The sequence below is a fragment of the Xyrauchen texanus genome, chromosome 6, assembly GCF_025860055.1.
Source record: "Xyrauchen texanus isolate HMW12.3.18 chromosome 6, RBS_HiC_50CHRs, whole genome shotgun sequence".
NCBI classification, from domain to species: Eukaryota; Metazoa; Chordata; class Actinopteri; order Cypriniformes; family Catostomidae; genus Xyrauchen; species Xyrauchen texanus.
This window is the reverse complement of record NC_068281.1, coordinates 44,460,707-44,479,267: the sequence shown is the minus strand read 5'-3', so window position 1 is coordinate 44,479,267 and position 18,561 is coordinate 44,460,707. Positions and strand designations below refer to the sequence as shown.

The 18,561-nt window shown below is 41.2% G+C and overlaps 1 protein-coding gene across 1 annotated transcript in view; it reads left to right on the top strand.

The window, feature by feature from the left end:
- The first annotated feature begins 241 nt into the window (after window positions 1-241).
- LOC127644879 (NACHT, LRR and PYD domains-containing protein 3-like) overlaps window positions 242-18,561 on the top strand; it is a 178,077-nt gene continuing 159,757 nt past the window's right edge. The window contains 7 exon segments of the mRNA XM_052128291.1: window positions 242-419; window positions 869-1,102; window positions 1,105-2,599; window positions 3,210-3,383; window positions 9,428-9,601; window positions 15,163-15,336; window positions 17,234-17,407. Of these exon segments, the coding sequence (XP_051984251.1) occupies window positions 242-419; window positions 869-1,102; window positions 1,105-2,599; window positions 3,210-3,383; window positions 9,428-9,601; window positions 15,163-15,336; window positions 17,234-17,407 (2,603 nt within the window).

Below are 18,561 nucleotides of genomic sequence, written 5' to 3'. Positions count from 1 at the left end.
AAAGTCATTATGTCTATGGAAAGTCCTCATAATGATAGGTAGACCAACGTGTGTGTGTGTGTGTGTGTGTGTGTGTGTGTGTGTGTGTGTGTGTGTGTGTGTGTGTGTGTGTGTGAGAGAGAGTGTGTGTGTGAGAGAGAATGTTTGTGAGTGTGTGTGTTTGTGTGTGTGTTACTGAATGGAACTTAATTATTTGAATCATCACTGATTTCAGGACCTTGAGCACAAAATCATCTCTCTGATGAAGAAAGAGCTGAACAGTTTCAAGAGACTACTGAACCCAGATTCCCCAGCATGCTCTGAGAGAGAGGAGGAGGATGATGAAGGTCAGATCAGAGTCAGAGAGGGGATTCTGAAGATCACACTGCACATCCTGAGGAAGATGAAGCAGACAGATCTCGCTAACACACTACACACCAGTAAGAGCTCGCAGTCATGTGACCATTACATCACTTTATTTACTGAATCACTTTATTTACTGATTATTTGTGTAAACATATTTAAAGTTTAATGATAATCAGCAGCAAATATTCATGAAGGCTTTTGTGTTCATCTTATGTTATGATGATCAGAAGACATAATCTAAACAATATTTAGAAAAATATTACACTAATATTACACTAAAGAAGCATTTCACCCTGTTAATATTTTAAAATGAAAGAAATTCAGTAAGACAGAAATAAAATGTGTCATTCACTTGTGCTGTTGTGTTCCTGCATATTGAATCCAGTGGATTAATTACCTTCCCATACATTTATGTGACATTTGAAATGTAATTTATGATTTGTCATTATCCAACAATTAATGTCTTATTTGGGACATAAATTACATACATTTAAATCTGAATTTCTCTTCCTTTGCACAACAGAACTTTCACCTGTGTGTGTGAAAAAACACAAATCCAGATTAAAAAATAAATTCCAGAGAATTAATGAAGGAATCTCAAATCAAGGACACTCAACACTTGTGAATGAGATCTACACAGAGCTGTACATCACAGAGGGAGGGAGTGGAGAGGTCAATAATGAACATGAGGTGAGACAGATTGAGAAAGCATACAGGAGACCAGAGACACAGGAAACACCAATCAAATGCAATGACATCTTAAAGCCTTACCTGGAAAACTCAAACCCATCAGAACTGTGCTGACTAAAGGAGTTGCTGGAATTGGAAAAACAGTCTCTGTGCAGAAGTTCATTCTGGACTGGACTGAAGAAAAAGTAAATCTGGACATTCACTTCATATTTCCACTTCCTTTCAGAGAGCTCAATTTGATGAAGCATAAAAATATCAGTCTGGAGGGTCTTCTTCATCAGTTCTTCACAGATACAAAAGAACTTAGATCAACAGATTTTTATGAATATAAAGTCATTTTCATTTTTGATGGTCTGGATGAATGTCGACTTCCTCTAGATTTCCAGAACAATGATATTTTGCGTGATGTGACAGAATCAGCCTCAGTGGATGTGCTGCTGACAAACCTCATCAAGGGGAATCTGCTTCCTTCTGCTCTGATCTGGATAACCTCTCGGCCAGCAGCAGCCAATCAGATTCCTCCTGAGTGTGTTGACCAGCTCACAGATGTGCAAGGATTCAATGACCCTCAGAAGGACAAGTATTTCAGGAAGAGAATAAATGATGAGCGTCTGGCCAATAGAATCATCACACACATGAAATCATCCAGAAGCCTGTACATCATGTGTCACATACCAGTCTTCTGTTGGATTTCAGCCACTGTTCTAGAGAGACTGTTGGGTGAAGCAGAGAGTGCAGAGATCCCCAAGACTCTCACTCAAATGTTCACACACTTCCTGATCTTTCAGACCAAGCTGAAGACACACAAGTATGATAGGAAATGTGAGGTGGATCTTCAGCAGGCTAGAAAGAGGATTGTGTCACTGGGAAAGCTAGCTTTTCAACAGCTGGAAAAAGGGAACCTGATCTTCTATGAGGAGGACCTGAGAGAGTGTGGCATTGATGTCAGAGAAGCGTCAGTGTACTCAGGAGTTTGTACCCAAATCTTCAGAGAGGAGTTTGGACTATACCTGGGGAAGGTGTTTAGCTTTGTGCATCTGAGCATTCAGGAGTTTCTCGCTGTTTTATTCAAGTTTCTGAACATCAAGTCAAGAATGAGTGATTTCCTGAAGAGTGAAGTGGACAAGGCCTTACAGAGTGAGAACGGACACCTGGACCTTTTCCTTCGATTCCTTCTGGGTCTCTCACTGGAGTCCAATCAGATGATCTTACGAGACCTACTGACACAGACAGGAAGCAGCTCTGACAGCAAACAGGAAATAGTTAAGTACATTAAGATGAAGATCAGGGAGAATCCGTCTCCAGAGAAATCCATCAATCTGTTCTACTGTCTGAATGAACTGAATGATCATTCTCTAGTGCAGGAAGTACAAACATATGTGAACAGAACAGATTTCAAGTGTCTCTCTGGAGTCAGTCTTTCTCCTGCTCAGTGGTCAGCTCTGGTGTTTGTGTTGCTGAACTCAGAACAGCAGCTGGATCAGTTTATACTGAAGAAATATGATCGATCAGATGAATGTCTTCTGCGGCTGCTGCCAGTGATCAAAGCATCCAGAAAAGCTGAGTGAGTAATTTAGCAATATTTCAGTTTTATTTTATTGTAACGCTAAATTCAATAGCAGAGATTAATTCACCAAAACTAGTCACATGTTTTTACTGTCCTGTCATTAAAAGAGATATCATATTATTTAAAAATATAATTACCTTTGCAATTGCATACTGCATAATGATGTATTTTATATGATCAATTATTAACTTTCACTCTTCATCATATCTAAACTTGGTTGAGCAGAATATGGAAATAAAACCTTTCATATGTCACCAGTGTTGAATAGCAGATAATAACAATTATTATTTAATTTCTTAAATCATATGAAAAATTATCTGGTATTATATTCTGCTCTGCTGTTCACTGTTTCTACAATTACACCAGAGAACTGACTGTATGAGTGGAAAAGTCAACTTCTACTCACCTCACTGAACTGCTGTCATGTTTCATCTTAATGTTGATGAACCTTCATTCCCACCAGCTGATTCTCATTGCACATCCATTTGCCCTTGTTTTGTTTCTATCTGAGGGGTGTGAGTTTCAGAGTGAAGCTGACAGCTGTACTGAGACACCTTAACTAAAACTGATAGTTTAACACACTGTTATCTTGTCATTTCTCTCTCAGTCTGAGTCTCTGTAATCTGACAGAGAAAAGTTGTTCATCACTGGCCTCAGTTCTCAGTTCAAACTCCTCAAGTCTGAGAGAGCTGAATCTGAGAAACAATAAACTGCAGGATTCAGGAGTGAAGCTGCTCTCTGCTGGACTGAAGAATACAAACTGTAAACTGGAGAAACTAGAGTGAGTGATATTATCAAATTATTAGATAGTTAATATGATGATATAAAGAAATATGTTGTATACAAATTTAAATTTCATCCATCAACTCCTAAAGCGACTCCATAATCTTGAGTTTATAAACTTTCATTTATAATGTCCTGGTCACGACGGACGCCACCAAGACAGGCTGGGGCACTGTGTGCAACGGGCATGCTGCTGCTGACTCCTGGACAGGACCAACGGCTAAGGTCGTTGCGGGCCACTCACATCCCTTGCAACCTCAACATCACAGCAGATGCTCTGTCGTGGCAGGTAACACTCAGAGGAGAGTTCAGACTTCACCCTCAGGTGGTCCAACTGATCGCCTCCCAGGTGTCCTCCCACTGCCCGCTCTGCTATGCCCTGACGGAAGCTCCCCTCAATACAGACATGCTGGCACACAGATGGCCCATAAGCGAAGACCCCCAGAGGTGCGCAGTCGGATCAGTGCTTTTCTCCCTGCAAGAGAGTTGGAGGGCGGCTGTCCCCCTCCACTCTCAAGGTCTATGTGGCTGCTATGGCAACATACCATGATGCCGTAGTAGGTAAGTATCTTGGTAAGCACGACCTGATCATCAGGTTCATGAGAGGCACCTGGAGGATGAATCCTCCTAGACCATGCCTCTTTCCCTCATGGGTTCTCTCCATGGTCCTTCTGGGCCTATGGAGAGCCCTGCTTATACTTTTTTAAACATGCATATCATTTCTTCTTTGACTCTGGTCTGACCATTTTAAGAAGTGGACAGTAACCACCTTTGGAAGACATAAATTATCCCAGCAGTCATGAGAGCACACATGCAAGGCTATTCCTGTTTCTGCAAAACCTTCAAATAGTCACACATATATTGTGCACACATTCCATCATGACCACAGGCCTTCACACACACAGTAAACTGCATGTTTGCCTGTCAGATATAACTGTGGTACAAATCAACAATGTTTACATTGATTACACCTGATAAAATCGCCCACATATCCCCCCTTTGTGACTTTTTAGAGTCACAGTCCCGAGTGCAGTTTCATAATTCAGCCGCATTAGCTATGCTATCTAGTGACTCAATTAAGTCTTACTATTGCATTACCAATGACCCGATTATGCAACCGCATTCTGGTGGAGATTACAGAACCAAACATTTCTACTTTAAGAGCAGAGTAAAAGATTCTGCCTCCATTTTCCTTCAAGTTATAAGTATGTTATAATTCTAAATGTACAATTGGTTCAGTTTTGATTGTGATGGTTCAGCTTTAATTGTGTTTGCCATAGTCTTGTGGAGTACATAATCAAAACATTAATCATATCATTAAAGTGTAATGTAGATGTCTTCAACCCGGATACTTTACGTATCGTATAGGGTCACCCGTTGGGGAGAGGTTAGGCTAGCACTTTCACCCAGGGTATGGCTCATCTTTATTCATCTTCTTCGTCTTCATTGAAGCTACTTGAATCCTCATCCAATGTTTGTGAATCCCAATTGTCCTGCTTCCCATTGTGCCATTGTAATTTCCTGAATCAATCGTACTCTAACGCATATCCCTTTCCATCCTAGTGGTAAAGATGCCATAAGTTGTTTTCCACAGACCCAGAAAAAAATCTGCCACCACTATTGTTTGATCTTCATATAACTCTATTGACGGTAATGCTATAGTTTGATTTTCACACTTTTCTTGATATATTTTGAATCCCTTTCTAAATCCTTGCGCTTGAAGGTCTGGGGCTCTTACAGGTACATCTGAGTGCCAAGCATTTGTTTTATCTAGGTTCCAAGTAGTAGCACATTTTCCCATAAATTCTCCCAAATCATGAACTCCTTCAGGTTTACTATAACACTCTAACTCTTGGCTATAATCTATGTCATACCATTTTGGGATTTCTACCTTTCCTTTTTTATTTTAAAGTTCTCTTTTATATCCCCATATCTACACCAATCTCCCCAATGTGGTTTATTGAAGTGATCCTTAAGAATGGAATTTCCCAAAAATGCCAAACATTCTGCTGGGCAGTACGGTCTAACATTCTTTTTTAAATGACAAAAGTTTCTATTCAAGTTGGCACATTTTTGATAGTCATGCTGATTTGGAATTACTGTTACCTTATTTAGGGGTGATTTGGAGCATAGTAGGCAGTAACACAAACTTTTATATAAGCGAAAGTTGCTTACCTTTTAATGGTGGCCACCTGTTTGTGTTGCCTTCCCAGCCAGCCTGCGATGCAATCACTCCTCTGCTCTCTTCTGTCCCTGTTCGGGCGCCATTTGTTGTAGTTTCTGCCAAAATTTGTGATAACATTTTTCAAAGTCTTAGGGATTTTGATTTCAGAAGAATAGACTTTTATTCTCAGACCAAAAAGCAGAGTTGCCTGCAGAACAACTAAACAACTCTGGGTTTTGTTCACTTAAATACATCTTCTCAAACAAGGTAGGGCTTATACTTTTTTAAACATGCATTATCTATCATCCTCTTCTTTGACTCTGGTCTGACCATTTTAAGAAGTGGACAGTAACCACCTTTGGAAGACATAAATTCTCCCAGCAGTCATGAGAGCACACATGCAAGGCTATTCCTGTTTCTGCACAAACCTTCAAATAGTCACACATATATTGAGCACACATTCCATTACGACCACAGGCCTTCACACACACACAGTAAACTCTTCACACACAGACAGTAAACTGCATGTTTGCCTGACAGATATAACTGGTACAAATCAACAATGTTTACATTGATTATACCTGATAAAATCTCCCACAACAGCCCTCCTGACCGCGCTCACTTCCATCAGAGGTTCGCTGACCTGCAAGCGTCTATCAACCTGTTCGGTCTGATAGACTCTCACATGATCCTGAGACCCCGACTGCACTATATACCCAAGGTTCCCAAGCCCCCTTTGGGGGCCAGGTGGTGAGCCTGCAAGCGAAGCTGCCCCAGGAGGTGGCAGACCCAGCTTCTTGTTGCTGTGTCTGGTGCATGCTTTTCATATCTATTTGGATTGCACACAGAGCTCTAGATGCTCTGAGCAGCTCTTTTTCTGCTTTGGTGAACAGCGGAAAGGGAACGCTGTCTCCAAACAGAGGCTTACCCACTGGATTGTGGATGCCATTACTTTGGCTTACCAGGTCAGTCCATGCCTGCCAGAAGTGTGGCATCCTCGTGGGCACTGGCCAATGGCGGCTGGAGCAGCCTACTCCCATACTTAGTACGCACCCCCCCCGGGTTTTGGGGAAGCACATGACATTTTGGGGCGTCTGGGGAGGCTACGTGCAGTCCGAGTGCATCTGTTCCTACTCTCGCAGTAGCTTGCCTACACCTGCATCGGCAGTTCACGTCAGGGATGCACCGAAATTTCGGAAATGGCACTTTCAGTTTTTGGCCAAAAAAGAAAAATGGAAAAATATATACCTCCTCGGTGCTCAGATTTGACTCTGGATCAATCTAGCCCTTATCACGGCACTACCCAACAAAGGCCAATCATGTCAGCGGTGTGGAAATTCTTCAAAGTTTCTGATAAGGACATCAAATTTGTGATCTTAAGTGTTTGTTCAGCAGAAATGTTAAGAGGGGGTACGGTGCCGAAGAACTTTTCCATGACAGGTTTGATACACCACCTAAAAACACGACATCCAATTCAATATACACCATCGGTCGCCACAGTCTTTAAAAAGGCTAAGAAATTTGCAAATGATAGTGCCAAAGCACAAGGGATTACAGAGAAAATAATGGAATTTATTTGACACTTGGCACATCGACAAATCTAAAGTGCATCTGATTGTCAGAGATAATGCACGGAACATGGCAAAGTCTATAGAGGACAGTGGACTCAACACCATACCGTGCATGGCACAGACGCTGCAGTTGGCTGTGAATGAGGGAGTGCTGAGTCAGCGCAGCATATCAGATATAACTGCTTCAGGGAGAAAAATTGTGGGTCACTTTAAGCGTTCTCTGTTTGCTTATTCCCGATTACAAGCTTTGAAAATACAGATTGGAATGCCACCCAAACGACTGCAGCAAGATGTAGCCACTCGCTGGAACAGTACATACTATATGCTGAAAAGTCTACTTCAACAAAAGAGTGTTAGCTGCATACATGACAGATTACAATCTGCCGGCAACTTTGAGTGCACATCAGGGATGTTAGTGGAAAATATTGTGTCTCTTCTCGCTCCATTCGAACAGTTAGCCAAGGAAATAAGCTCAGCTAATGCATCTGTTGCTGAAGTTATTCCCTTGATCGCAGCACTGAAGCGTCTGCTCGGGAAAGAGGCTGAAACAGACCAAGGCATAAAAACAGCTAAAAAACTCTACTGAGGCTGTTAACATGTGCTTTCTTGACACTGAGTCCAACCCTCTGTACTGCATTGCAACAGTACTAGATCTGCGATTTAAAGAACAGTACTTTGACGCGGAGAAAAAGCAGCATGTAATAGAAATGATACAGGCAGTGCTGGAGGTGATGGAAGCATCTGAAGGAGACTCGACGCGCAGCACAGAGCAAACTGTGCCAGAGAAACAGTCGCATACCAGTGATGAGGTGCACACTCCCTCGCTTTCTGACAGGTTTGAAGAGATTATACAGGAAAGTGCCCGATCCACAGCAGTGCCACAACTAGCGCAGCTACACCACAACTTGAGACATATCTAGCTGAACTACCCATTGCCAGAAGCGACAATCCCCTTGACTACTGGCGCATGAACAAAGACTGCTTTCCATTGCTTGCGCGGATTGCACTCAGGTATTTATCTGCCCCAAGCACCAGCACAGAGAGTGAGAAACTGTTCAGTGGAGCATCTCATGATCTTGATGAGAAGAGGAACCGTCTCTCCTGTCAGAAAGCTGAGCAACTTTCGTTCTTGAAGAGAAACCTGCCACTTGTACTTAAATAGAAAGCGGTCCAATTTGCTGTGTTTAGCAATTACATTAAAATTTGTGTAGCCCTGCAACACTTGTTCTTCACTTAAGGCTACATCTGTTTACAGTTTGAGGTTGGATTTAGTTCTGTTACTGCTGTCTTGCGCTGTTGTTTTGCACAGTCATTTTCACTTAAAGTTGTCATACGTTTACATAAACATAATAGAGTGCCTTTGCCATTCTGTGTTTTGCCTGTTGTTTTAATTAAAATGACTGTTGCTTATTTAAACTTTTTGAAAGATGCTAGCCTTTTGAAAGATGCTAGCTAAGTTCAATACTTGACTGTTGTTTTGCATATAATAATTTTCTAAAACATTACATTATTTGGATAATTGTTAATAAAATCTGTAAAATTTGATTGTTACAGAACTGAATGAAGAATAATATTTAATATTGTTTTAATATATTTTCTGTCCAATTTTGGTGTGTTACTTTCAATAAAAGTGTTTATTTTATTGGTTTGTAGTTTTTCAATTCAGATTAATTACATTCATGAAATTAATGAAAAAAAATATGAATACAATTATACACAAAAAAAAAAAAAAAAAGAAAAGAAATATAAGAATATATATATTCTTTTTTTAAAATAGGTAAAAAAAAATAAAACATTTCGGTTTCGTTTTTCGGCCAAGTGCATCCTGGAATTTTGGTTTCGGCCCAGAATTTTCATTTCTGTGCATCCCTAGTTCACGTAACACCATGGCGTTTCTTATAAGGGACCCCTAGTGTCACTACATCAACACAAAGTCGAGTGAGTGACAGAAGGGGAACGTCTCGGTTACTGTCGTAACCTCTGTTCCTGATGGAGCGAATGAGACGTTGTGTCCCTCTTGCCACAGGCTGAACTACACCACTGTAATGGCCGGGACCTTGTCTCGGCTCCTCAGTGCAAAATCCTGAAGGAACTCGGGTTCCAGCCTCCCTTTTATACCCGTATGCCAGGGGCAGTGGCATGCAAATTCTACTCGCCAATTCACAATGGCTTTTTCTCAAAGATCTGAAGGTGTTTTGAGCTCCCAAGAGCGACCCGTAGTGTCACTACATTGACACAACTTCTCGTTCCCTCCATCAGGGAACAGAGGTTATGACAGTAACCAAGATGTTTTTCTTCTCTCTACAGTCTTTATCAGTGCAGTATTGGAGATGAAGGTTGTGCTGCTCTGACTTCATCTCTGAGATCAAACCCTTCACACCTGAAAGAACTCAATCTGAACTGTAATATACCAGGAGATACAGGAATGAAGCTGCTCTCTGATCTACTGGAGGATCAACATTGTAAACTGGAGAAACTACAGTGAGTGCTGTTGTTATCTTATAAAAATATTGTGTAGTAATTATAAAGACTCAATTTCATACATTATAGAATTTCTGTAGAATCTTAAAATGTACAATATAGTGATTTCAGTGAAAAGGGTCTATTGTTCTGTATGTTTATTAATATTATTTCATCATTGACTGTTTCTCACTGTCCTATTTTATTTTTATTCAAATGCCATTGAACTCATTCTGTCAATCATCAGGTGTGTTTGAACTGACAAGAATGACAGTGACTTAATTTAAATACTCACACTGCAGATCTGTACCAGTGCACATAGTACCTGTTTAAACTGGATAATAAGACGCAGTTTACACAATTACACCAGAGAACTGACTGTATGAGTGGAAAAGTCAACTTCTACTCAACTCACTGAACTGCTATCATGTTTCAACTTAATGTTCATGAACCTTCATTCCCACCAGCTGATTTTCATTGCACATCCATTTGCTCTTGTTTTGTTTCTATCTGAGGGGTGTGAGATTCAGAGGGATGTTGACAGCGGTACTTAGACACCTTCGCTAAAACTGATTCACGAGTTTGTTTGGAAAAGTCAACTTCTACTCACCTCACTGAACTGCTGTCATGTTTCATCTTAATGTTCATGAACCTTCATTCCCACCAGCTGATTCTCATTGCACATCCATTTGCTCTTGTTTTGTTTCTATCTGAGGGGTGTGAGATTCAGAGGGATGTTGACAGCTGTACTTAGACACCTTCACTAAAACTGTTTCACGAGTTTGTTTGCCCATATAATCTTTAAGCTATTAAGGTTAAACTTATTGGGCTTGCTGTCCACAGAGGAGGAGCACGATGAAGCATCCCCCAAAAAAGATGCAGGAGGAGTTTAGTACAGCAAGTTGAATGCTTAGAGGTTGAATTGTTGTAGATGAACATTAGACTTGATAGAACGGAAGGAGTGAAATGAAAGGGTTAAAGATATATGATGAGGGATGGTAGTTGCCTAGTTTCTGCGGGAGCTGTGGGCGGGGCAACTGTTGCACATTGGCAGTAGATATTGTGGGAGTTTGGGATCACAACTGGGGATTCGTCAATTTGAAAGGCTAACGCGTCTTGCCGCTATGTTTATCGACCTGGAGACGTGAGCAGGTGATGCTGCTGCGTAGGCTGGAATGACGTCTCCCTACTATGTCCACCATATGGAGCTATGAGTTGGGTACTGCTACGGCAGTGTAAGCCTGTTTATCGGTCCAATGACGGTCTCCAATAATACGGGTGAAGGTCTCTGCGCGTTACTGTCTTTCTTGTTACGCAACACAACAATATTAAATGAAATACATTCTCTCTTATGTATTATCTCGTTATTTCATCTGACTCCATAAATGAAAAAGGTTTTTAATGATATCTGAGCATCATTAAAAGTGAGCGAATGTTTGATTATTCTTTTAACTCCTTTAATTATATTTTACCCATTTAGATTAAGAAACTATGTCGCTTTGAGGTCTCACGATCACAAGCGGTCAGTATTGGATCATCAAACAGAGGTAATTGCTATATACCTGAGATCGGTCACGTTCAAGTTCACACAAAGATACTTCAGTATAGCCCCATGGAATTGCATACACTTGAATACAGATGTAAGTTGACCAACATAACTTCTCTTGTAATAGCTTTGGATTGGCCATGCGTGGTTTCCCACGTACACTTATCTGGAGAAACATCAAATTAAAACAGAGGTAAGACACACCCGAATTTAGATTGGTCAAGCAGTGTTTTCTGTTCTAAATGGAAATTCCCTTTTTGTCTTTGCAAACCAAGTACACTTGAATCGATGCCAAATATTAGTCGTCACTAATCTGATGCAGACTTGTGGTAACAAACGAATCGTTTAATCTGTTTGGGAAACACAAAGTCAGAGTCAGTCAGAATCAAATCAAATGTTGACAATTTATTGACCAGGTAACATAATCAATTCATCAATTCCAATAGACAGTGATAAGTCAAAGTTAGACATTTTATCAAAACATAAGAAATTCGAATTGCAATCACCTGATATAAATTACACACAGTAAACTGTGTGGGCTCCTCTGACTACAGAGAACCCTGCACAATGTGTCACATTTCCTTAAATACCAAACCATGAACAAGGGAATTTTGGGAGTGGTTAGGTTTGCTAGTCCTGGGGACATACCTCATTAACATACAGGCAGGGATGGGGACAGACCTCCAGAATTATACAGCATTTGGTAAAGACCTTTGAAACTTGTGATTGATTAGGTCCTTTGATGCTTACAAAGAATATACCTAATCTGCATACAGCATGTGGTCCCTGTGGGAGATTTGGGAGGGACATGTCTCTAATAGAGTGCATGATTCTGTTAAGTTCTAAAATCTTAATGGAGATTTGGTTTTTCTGAAAAGGGAATGAGACCACCTTACCAGTCGCACTGCAACCTCTTGAATGATATCAAACATGTATGAACAGAAAACCTCTTATTACAGAAAAGGATGTCATTCTAAATTGCCCTTAGGTGAGATAGAGGTCAAAATGGGATTTCCATTGTATGGTCCTTAGCAAGTAAGGAGTGTTATCTTGGGTGGAGATGTTCATCTGTGTGAGAGTTTTATGACGTTGGTTCTCTCAGAGTTCTTTGACTTTTATGACCTCTTGATATCAGCCTTACAGCAGTATCATTTTGAAAGGGGCTCTGACGGGAGCTACATTTGAAAAATGTGTCCCAGCGATGCATTTGTGGTGAAGGCTTTGACTAAGGTATTGTGTTGGTAAACTGCATTGAAGCAGTCGGTTTGCAGAGGCAGCCTCACGCAAGGGCCTGCTCTGGGTGGAAGGTTTAGACATGTATGCAGCTATAGGGGGCTGTACCATTGATATATTGCATCTAATTGACCATCTTACGGAGGCATCTTCACGTAAGGGCCCGATACGGGTGGTAGTTACATATGTAACTAGCATTCTGTTTCATTCCTACTGACTGCCAGAGGCAGTGTTAAGCACTAATGTATGACACATCTGTTGTGTGTTACAATCTTAATCAGTATATATGTGTGTGACAAATTTTAAATAATGTATTCCTGCTAAAAAATTATGAATGATGTGTGTAACTAACTAGAAAAAATATTTTAAAACCAAAAACGCTAAAAGGATAAGTGAATGTGAAGATGTGATAAACTGCAGCTGCATTTCTGAACACAGGAAATTCTTTAGGCAGGGGAACCTGGAAACAGTCTCTACATTGTAAATTCTTTAGGCAGGGAAGCCTAGAAACAGTTTACACGTTGTAAACTCTTTAAGCAAGGATCTGATAAGAGAGAACCAATAGGAGGCAAAACCAGTAATCCGTGGCAAAAACGAACCAACGGAATGATTGAAACTTATCTCTTAGAATATTGGAGATGCCCCGGCGGCAAAAATAAGCCAATCAAAAGAGTAAAAACCTGAGAACAAAGGAATACATCCTGGGTCAGAAATGTAGAAAAGAAGGGAACACTGGAGAAACGGGTTTTTTTTGAGCGGAGCTTATGGGTGAAGCAGACTAGATCCCCAGCTGGCTGAATGATTTTTGTACTTATTCCTTCTTGTTAATAAATACAATTTTTACTTTGAAAACTTGACTTCGTCTCCTCAAAAAAGAACACGACACATCCTAACACAGTCATGAGGAATGCCACCCACCTGAAGTCATCAAGGTTGCTCCAGAAGAACTGCAGAGCTCACATTATGAGAAGCAGCCACATTAACCTTGTAGAACCGTGCATGTGTGCAAATGAACATGGAGAAGTTCAGGTAGCAGCAACAGATATCTGCCAACAAAACCTAGAAAGGCAGCCCAAGATGAAGAGGCCGCCCTAGTAGAATGGCAAGTATCACCTTGTGGTAAGGGTATTTGAGCCTTATCATATGCCAATTTGATCACTTCTACAATCCAGCACGACAGTCTCTGCTTAGACAAAGGCACAGCCTTACGCACACCACCATGACAGACAAATAACTGATCTGTCTGTCTGAACGATGCAGTATAATTAACATAAAACTATAAAGCACATACAGGGCACAGGAGATGATATCTCCTAACCACATTAGATGGAGATTAGGGCAGACGAAAAGAACCCAGATTAATAGACTGATTCACAAATTGTGGTAACAGTACTTTTGGAAGAAAAATTGGATTAGGAAGAAGAATGACCCCTGAATCCTCTGGCAACCAGCGTAAACACAACTCACTCACAAAGAGTGCAAGATCTCACTTACTTGTTTAGCCAAAGCAACAGCTAACAGGAATAATGTCTTTAAAGACACCCACTTAATACCTGCCTCACCCATTGGTTCGAATGGTGATGTACCAAGAAAGACTAAGACAAGTGGCTAGTCTCACACAGGAAAAAGAGTCCCACGAACCGGCCTTAAGCACCTTGCACCCTTCAAAAATCTGCAAACAAGATTATGAGACCCCACAGAAGGACCATCAATTGGGACATGATGTGCACATATGGCAGCGACATACACCTTTTAAAGTAGAAGACGATTTATTGTTGTCCAAAAAGTGTTGCAAAAAACTCAAGACCGTTGGCACAGTACAGTGAAATGGATCAATTCCCTGAGCTCCACACCATGAAGAGAATGTTCTCCAATGAGCAGCATAAAGCTGTCTGGAGCTTTATACGTCTAGAGAGAAGAGAAAATAAATATTAGTGACATTTAGAAACAATAATGTGACCAACAGCATACAATTATCTAAGAAAAAGAGGGCTGCAAAGAGGGCTTCCTGGGAATTCAGCTTTATAAATAATGTGAACAACAGCGTAAAATTATCTTTAAAATAAAAGAGCTTAAACTCTGCACTGCAAACGGAGAAAATGGACTTGCAATATTTTTTCACTTGTGGTCATTAGATCCTTAGGAGTACTGCATGACCACCACCTGCTATACAAATCTTGCATGATTAATGTATCTGCATTGCAATAGATTTGTGAGGAGATATTCCGTACTATCCACAGAAAATGAAAGAGAGAGAGAGAGAGACCGCTGAGGCGCCGCTAAGAGGAAGCACCTGTGTTTTAGAACTTGATTTAATAGTGTGGGAATAAAATGTAGACAGTTAAGATGAAAGGACCTGTGCACGGCCATAAGAAGTGGTAGCACTGGTATCCGGTGAAACAGTGGCCGGTTTTACAGAGGCAGACTCAACGCAATAGGATCTGCTTCGGCGTGTAATGATTAAAAAGGAAGAAAGGCAGGGTAGAAAACCACTGTTAACGTGGCGGCCACCATTATCACGATGTAGGTAGATACTGAGCTGCTGCGGCTGCTTTCGTTGAATAACATAAGCATTTGGAGTAGCTTATGTAATAAGGAGGATGAATGTTTCAAGCGGAGTAATAAAATGTTGCATGGATATGTTGCGGGTGGGCGTGGCTAAATGCTGGAAACAGCTGAAACCGAAGACAATTAAATGGCTGCTCATATACTCATATAATATTAGATGGACTCGCTCCTCCCGAAATTACATTTAGGAACTTCAATAGTTTAACACACTGTTATTTTGTAATTTCTCTATCAGTCTGTGGAACTGTAACCTGACAGAGAAAAGTTGTTCATCACTGGCCTCAGTTCTCAGTTCAAACACCTCAAGTGTGAGAGAACTGAACCTGAGTCACAATAAACTGCAGGATTCAGGAGTGAAGCTGCTCACTGCTGGACTGAAGAATACAAACTGTAAACTGGAGAAACTAGAGTGAGTGATATTATCAAATTATACATACACACACACACACATACGCACACACACACACACACACACACACACACACACACACTCACACACACACACCGAAACACAGACACTCACACACACTGACACCAACAACAACAACAACATCCGCCATTCGCCACTAAGTGGCGGTGACATCACCACAACGCTTGTGCCAGGCTATGTGCACATTAAGGCAAGGGTATTTGAGCCTTATTATATGCCAATTTGATCACTTCTACAATCCAGCACGTCAGTCTCTGCTTAGACAAAGTCGCAGCCTTACGCACACCACCATGACAGACAAATAACTGATCTGTCTGTCTGAACGATGAAGTATAATTAACATAAGACTTTAAAGCACATACAGGGTACAGGAGATGATCTCTCCTAACCACATTAGATGGAGATTAGGGCAGACGAATAGAAGCCAGATTAATAGACTGATTCACAAATTGTGGTAACAGTACTTTTGGAAGAAAGATTGGATTACACTCACACACACTGACAACAACAACAACCGCCATTCGCCACTAAGTGGCAGTGACATCACCACAATGCTTGTGCCAGGCTATGTGCACATTAAGGCCATGTGAAGTGTCGAACGCCCGCTGGCAGGAGGTCACGGGACAGATCCAACAGGTGACACGGGTCGACTGACTGAGATGACTGGCTGATGCACCACCTGAGCCCCCAGCTGTGCTTTAACCACATGGTGCTCTGCTCATTGTTGTGAGCGTTGCTCCTCTGCCCTCCGTTGATGTTGGAGGGTGACTGCCTCCAACTGGCCAGTAGCGTCCTTCACAAGCCTCCTCCATAGAGGCCGATCTTGACACCGCCGATACCAGTCATCGGCAAGGGCATGTTTTCCATACACTGACACCACACACAAACTCACACTCTCTCACACACACACACTCACGCACACATGTACACACAAACTCTCACACATGCACTCTCACACACACAGACACACACACACACACACTGACACACTCACACACATGCTCTCACACACAAACTTTCACACAGAGACACACACACACACACACACACACATACACACACACACAAACACTAACTTACACACTGACACATACTCACACACACACACACATACAAAAACGCTCACCCTGATACAGACACACACACCCTCATAGACACACACACACACTTAAACACATACACCAGCAGACACACACTCTCTCACACACACACACACAAATTCATACACACACACTAACACTCATACACACACCACATACATCGACAGACACACTCTCACACTCCGTTATGAGATTTCATACATTAGAGTTTATAGAATTTCTGTAGAATCTTAAAATGTAAAAAAAGTTATTTCAGTGAAATGTTTGTGTCTGTTGTTTTGTTTGTTTATTAATATTATTTTCTCATTGACTTTTTCTCACTGTCCATGTTTGTCACTGTTTCATGTTTATTCAAATGTCATTAAACTCATTCTGTCAATCATCAGGTGTGTTTGAACTGACAATAATGACAGTGACTTCATTATTACAGTAAATACTCACACTGCAGATCTGTACCAGTGCACATAGTACCTGTTTAAACTGGATTGCAGGTGCTTTGTGAATAAGACGCAGTTTGCACAATTACACCAGAGAACTGACTATATGAGTGGAAAAGTCAACCTCTACTCACCTCACTTACTGAACTGCTGTCATGTTTCATCTTAATGTTCATGAACCTTCAGTCCAACAAGCTGATTCTCATTGCACATCCATTTGCTCTTGTTTTGTTTCTATCTGAGGGGTGTGAGTTTCAGAGTGATGCTGACAGCTATACTGAGACACCTTAACTAAAACTGAAAGTTTAACACACTGTTATCTTGTAATTTCTCTCTCAGTCTGAGTGTCTGTAATCTGACAGAGAAAAGTTGTTCATCACTGGCCTCAGTTCTCAGTTCAAACTCCTCAAGTCTGATAGAACTGAACCTGAGTGACAATAAACTGCAGGATTCAGGAGTGAAGCTGCTGTCTGCTGGACTGAAGAATATAAACTGTAAAATGGAGAAACTAGAGTGAGTCATATTATCAAATTATACACACACTCACACACACAGACACACACATTCACATACACACAGACACTCACACAAATACATACATACATACACACAGACACACTCACACACATACCACACACAAACACAACTCTCTCACACACACACACACACTCACTCTCACACTGACACATGCATACACACACAGACACACACACACACACACACACACACACACACACACACACACACACACACACACACACACACACACACACCACTCACACACCGACACACATACTCACACTATATATATCACTATATCACAATATTATTTTGTCAGTAACTACGTTTTCATCCAAGCATTTTTTGCAGAAAAAGTTTTAGCGCATCAAAATAAAGCTGATGGAAACGCACATTATCGCTAAAATGTCACAAATGTTGACATAATATTTTTCCGTTTAACTCAAATGCATAAAGTCTATGTCGATACATCAAATGGCATGAAAAAATGGTTTGGAAACACTTTTTTCAATAAAATGGTCATTAAAGCAAAAATGTAGTGTCACGTGACAGAGTTTGCCCCAGTCGATGAGTTAACTGTGACGACAGTATTGAAAGCCAATTTATTGTACATGATTATGGATTGATCTTTACGGCATATAGATCCGATGCTGCAAACATGACACTTCCAGGAGTGCCAACACAAATATCTCGTGCACATTGAACAAATGAATGGCCACTGTTTTGCTTTTTCACACCATTCACAATAATAGATGGCAGTCACGGTATTGGCCCACAATACAAAAAACATATAATTTCTGTGCACAAAGATGTTAATAAATAAACGCAATACACAATACTAGGATAAAATCATCAGTACTTTTTTTTTGGGGGGAACACTTACAGCCCAATTCTATTAAATTATTGTTCCCCTTCTCACTCACACCTTCGGGTGTGGCAGCCCGGCTTGAGGCGGACGCTGAACTCACTGCCATGATTTCTCGGGCCGCTGCGAGTGTCGGACTAGAGTGGAACCCTCCGCCCGCCCCATATCACTCGTGGCTGGATGACTGGTTTCTCGCCCTCCCCAGTGCCATTCTTCCCAGAGGTGCATGACGAGCTGACGTGGTCGTGGAGGGCACCCTTCGCTGCCTCGACCCGATCCTTCA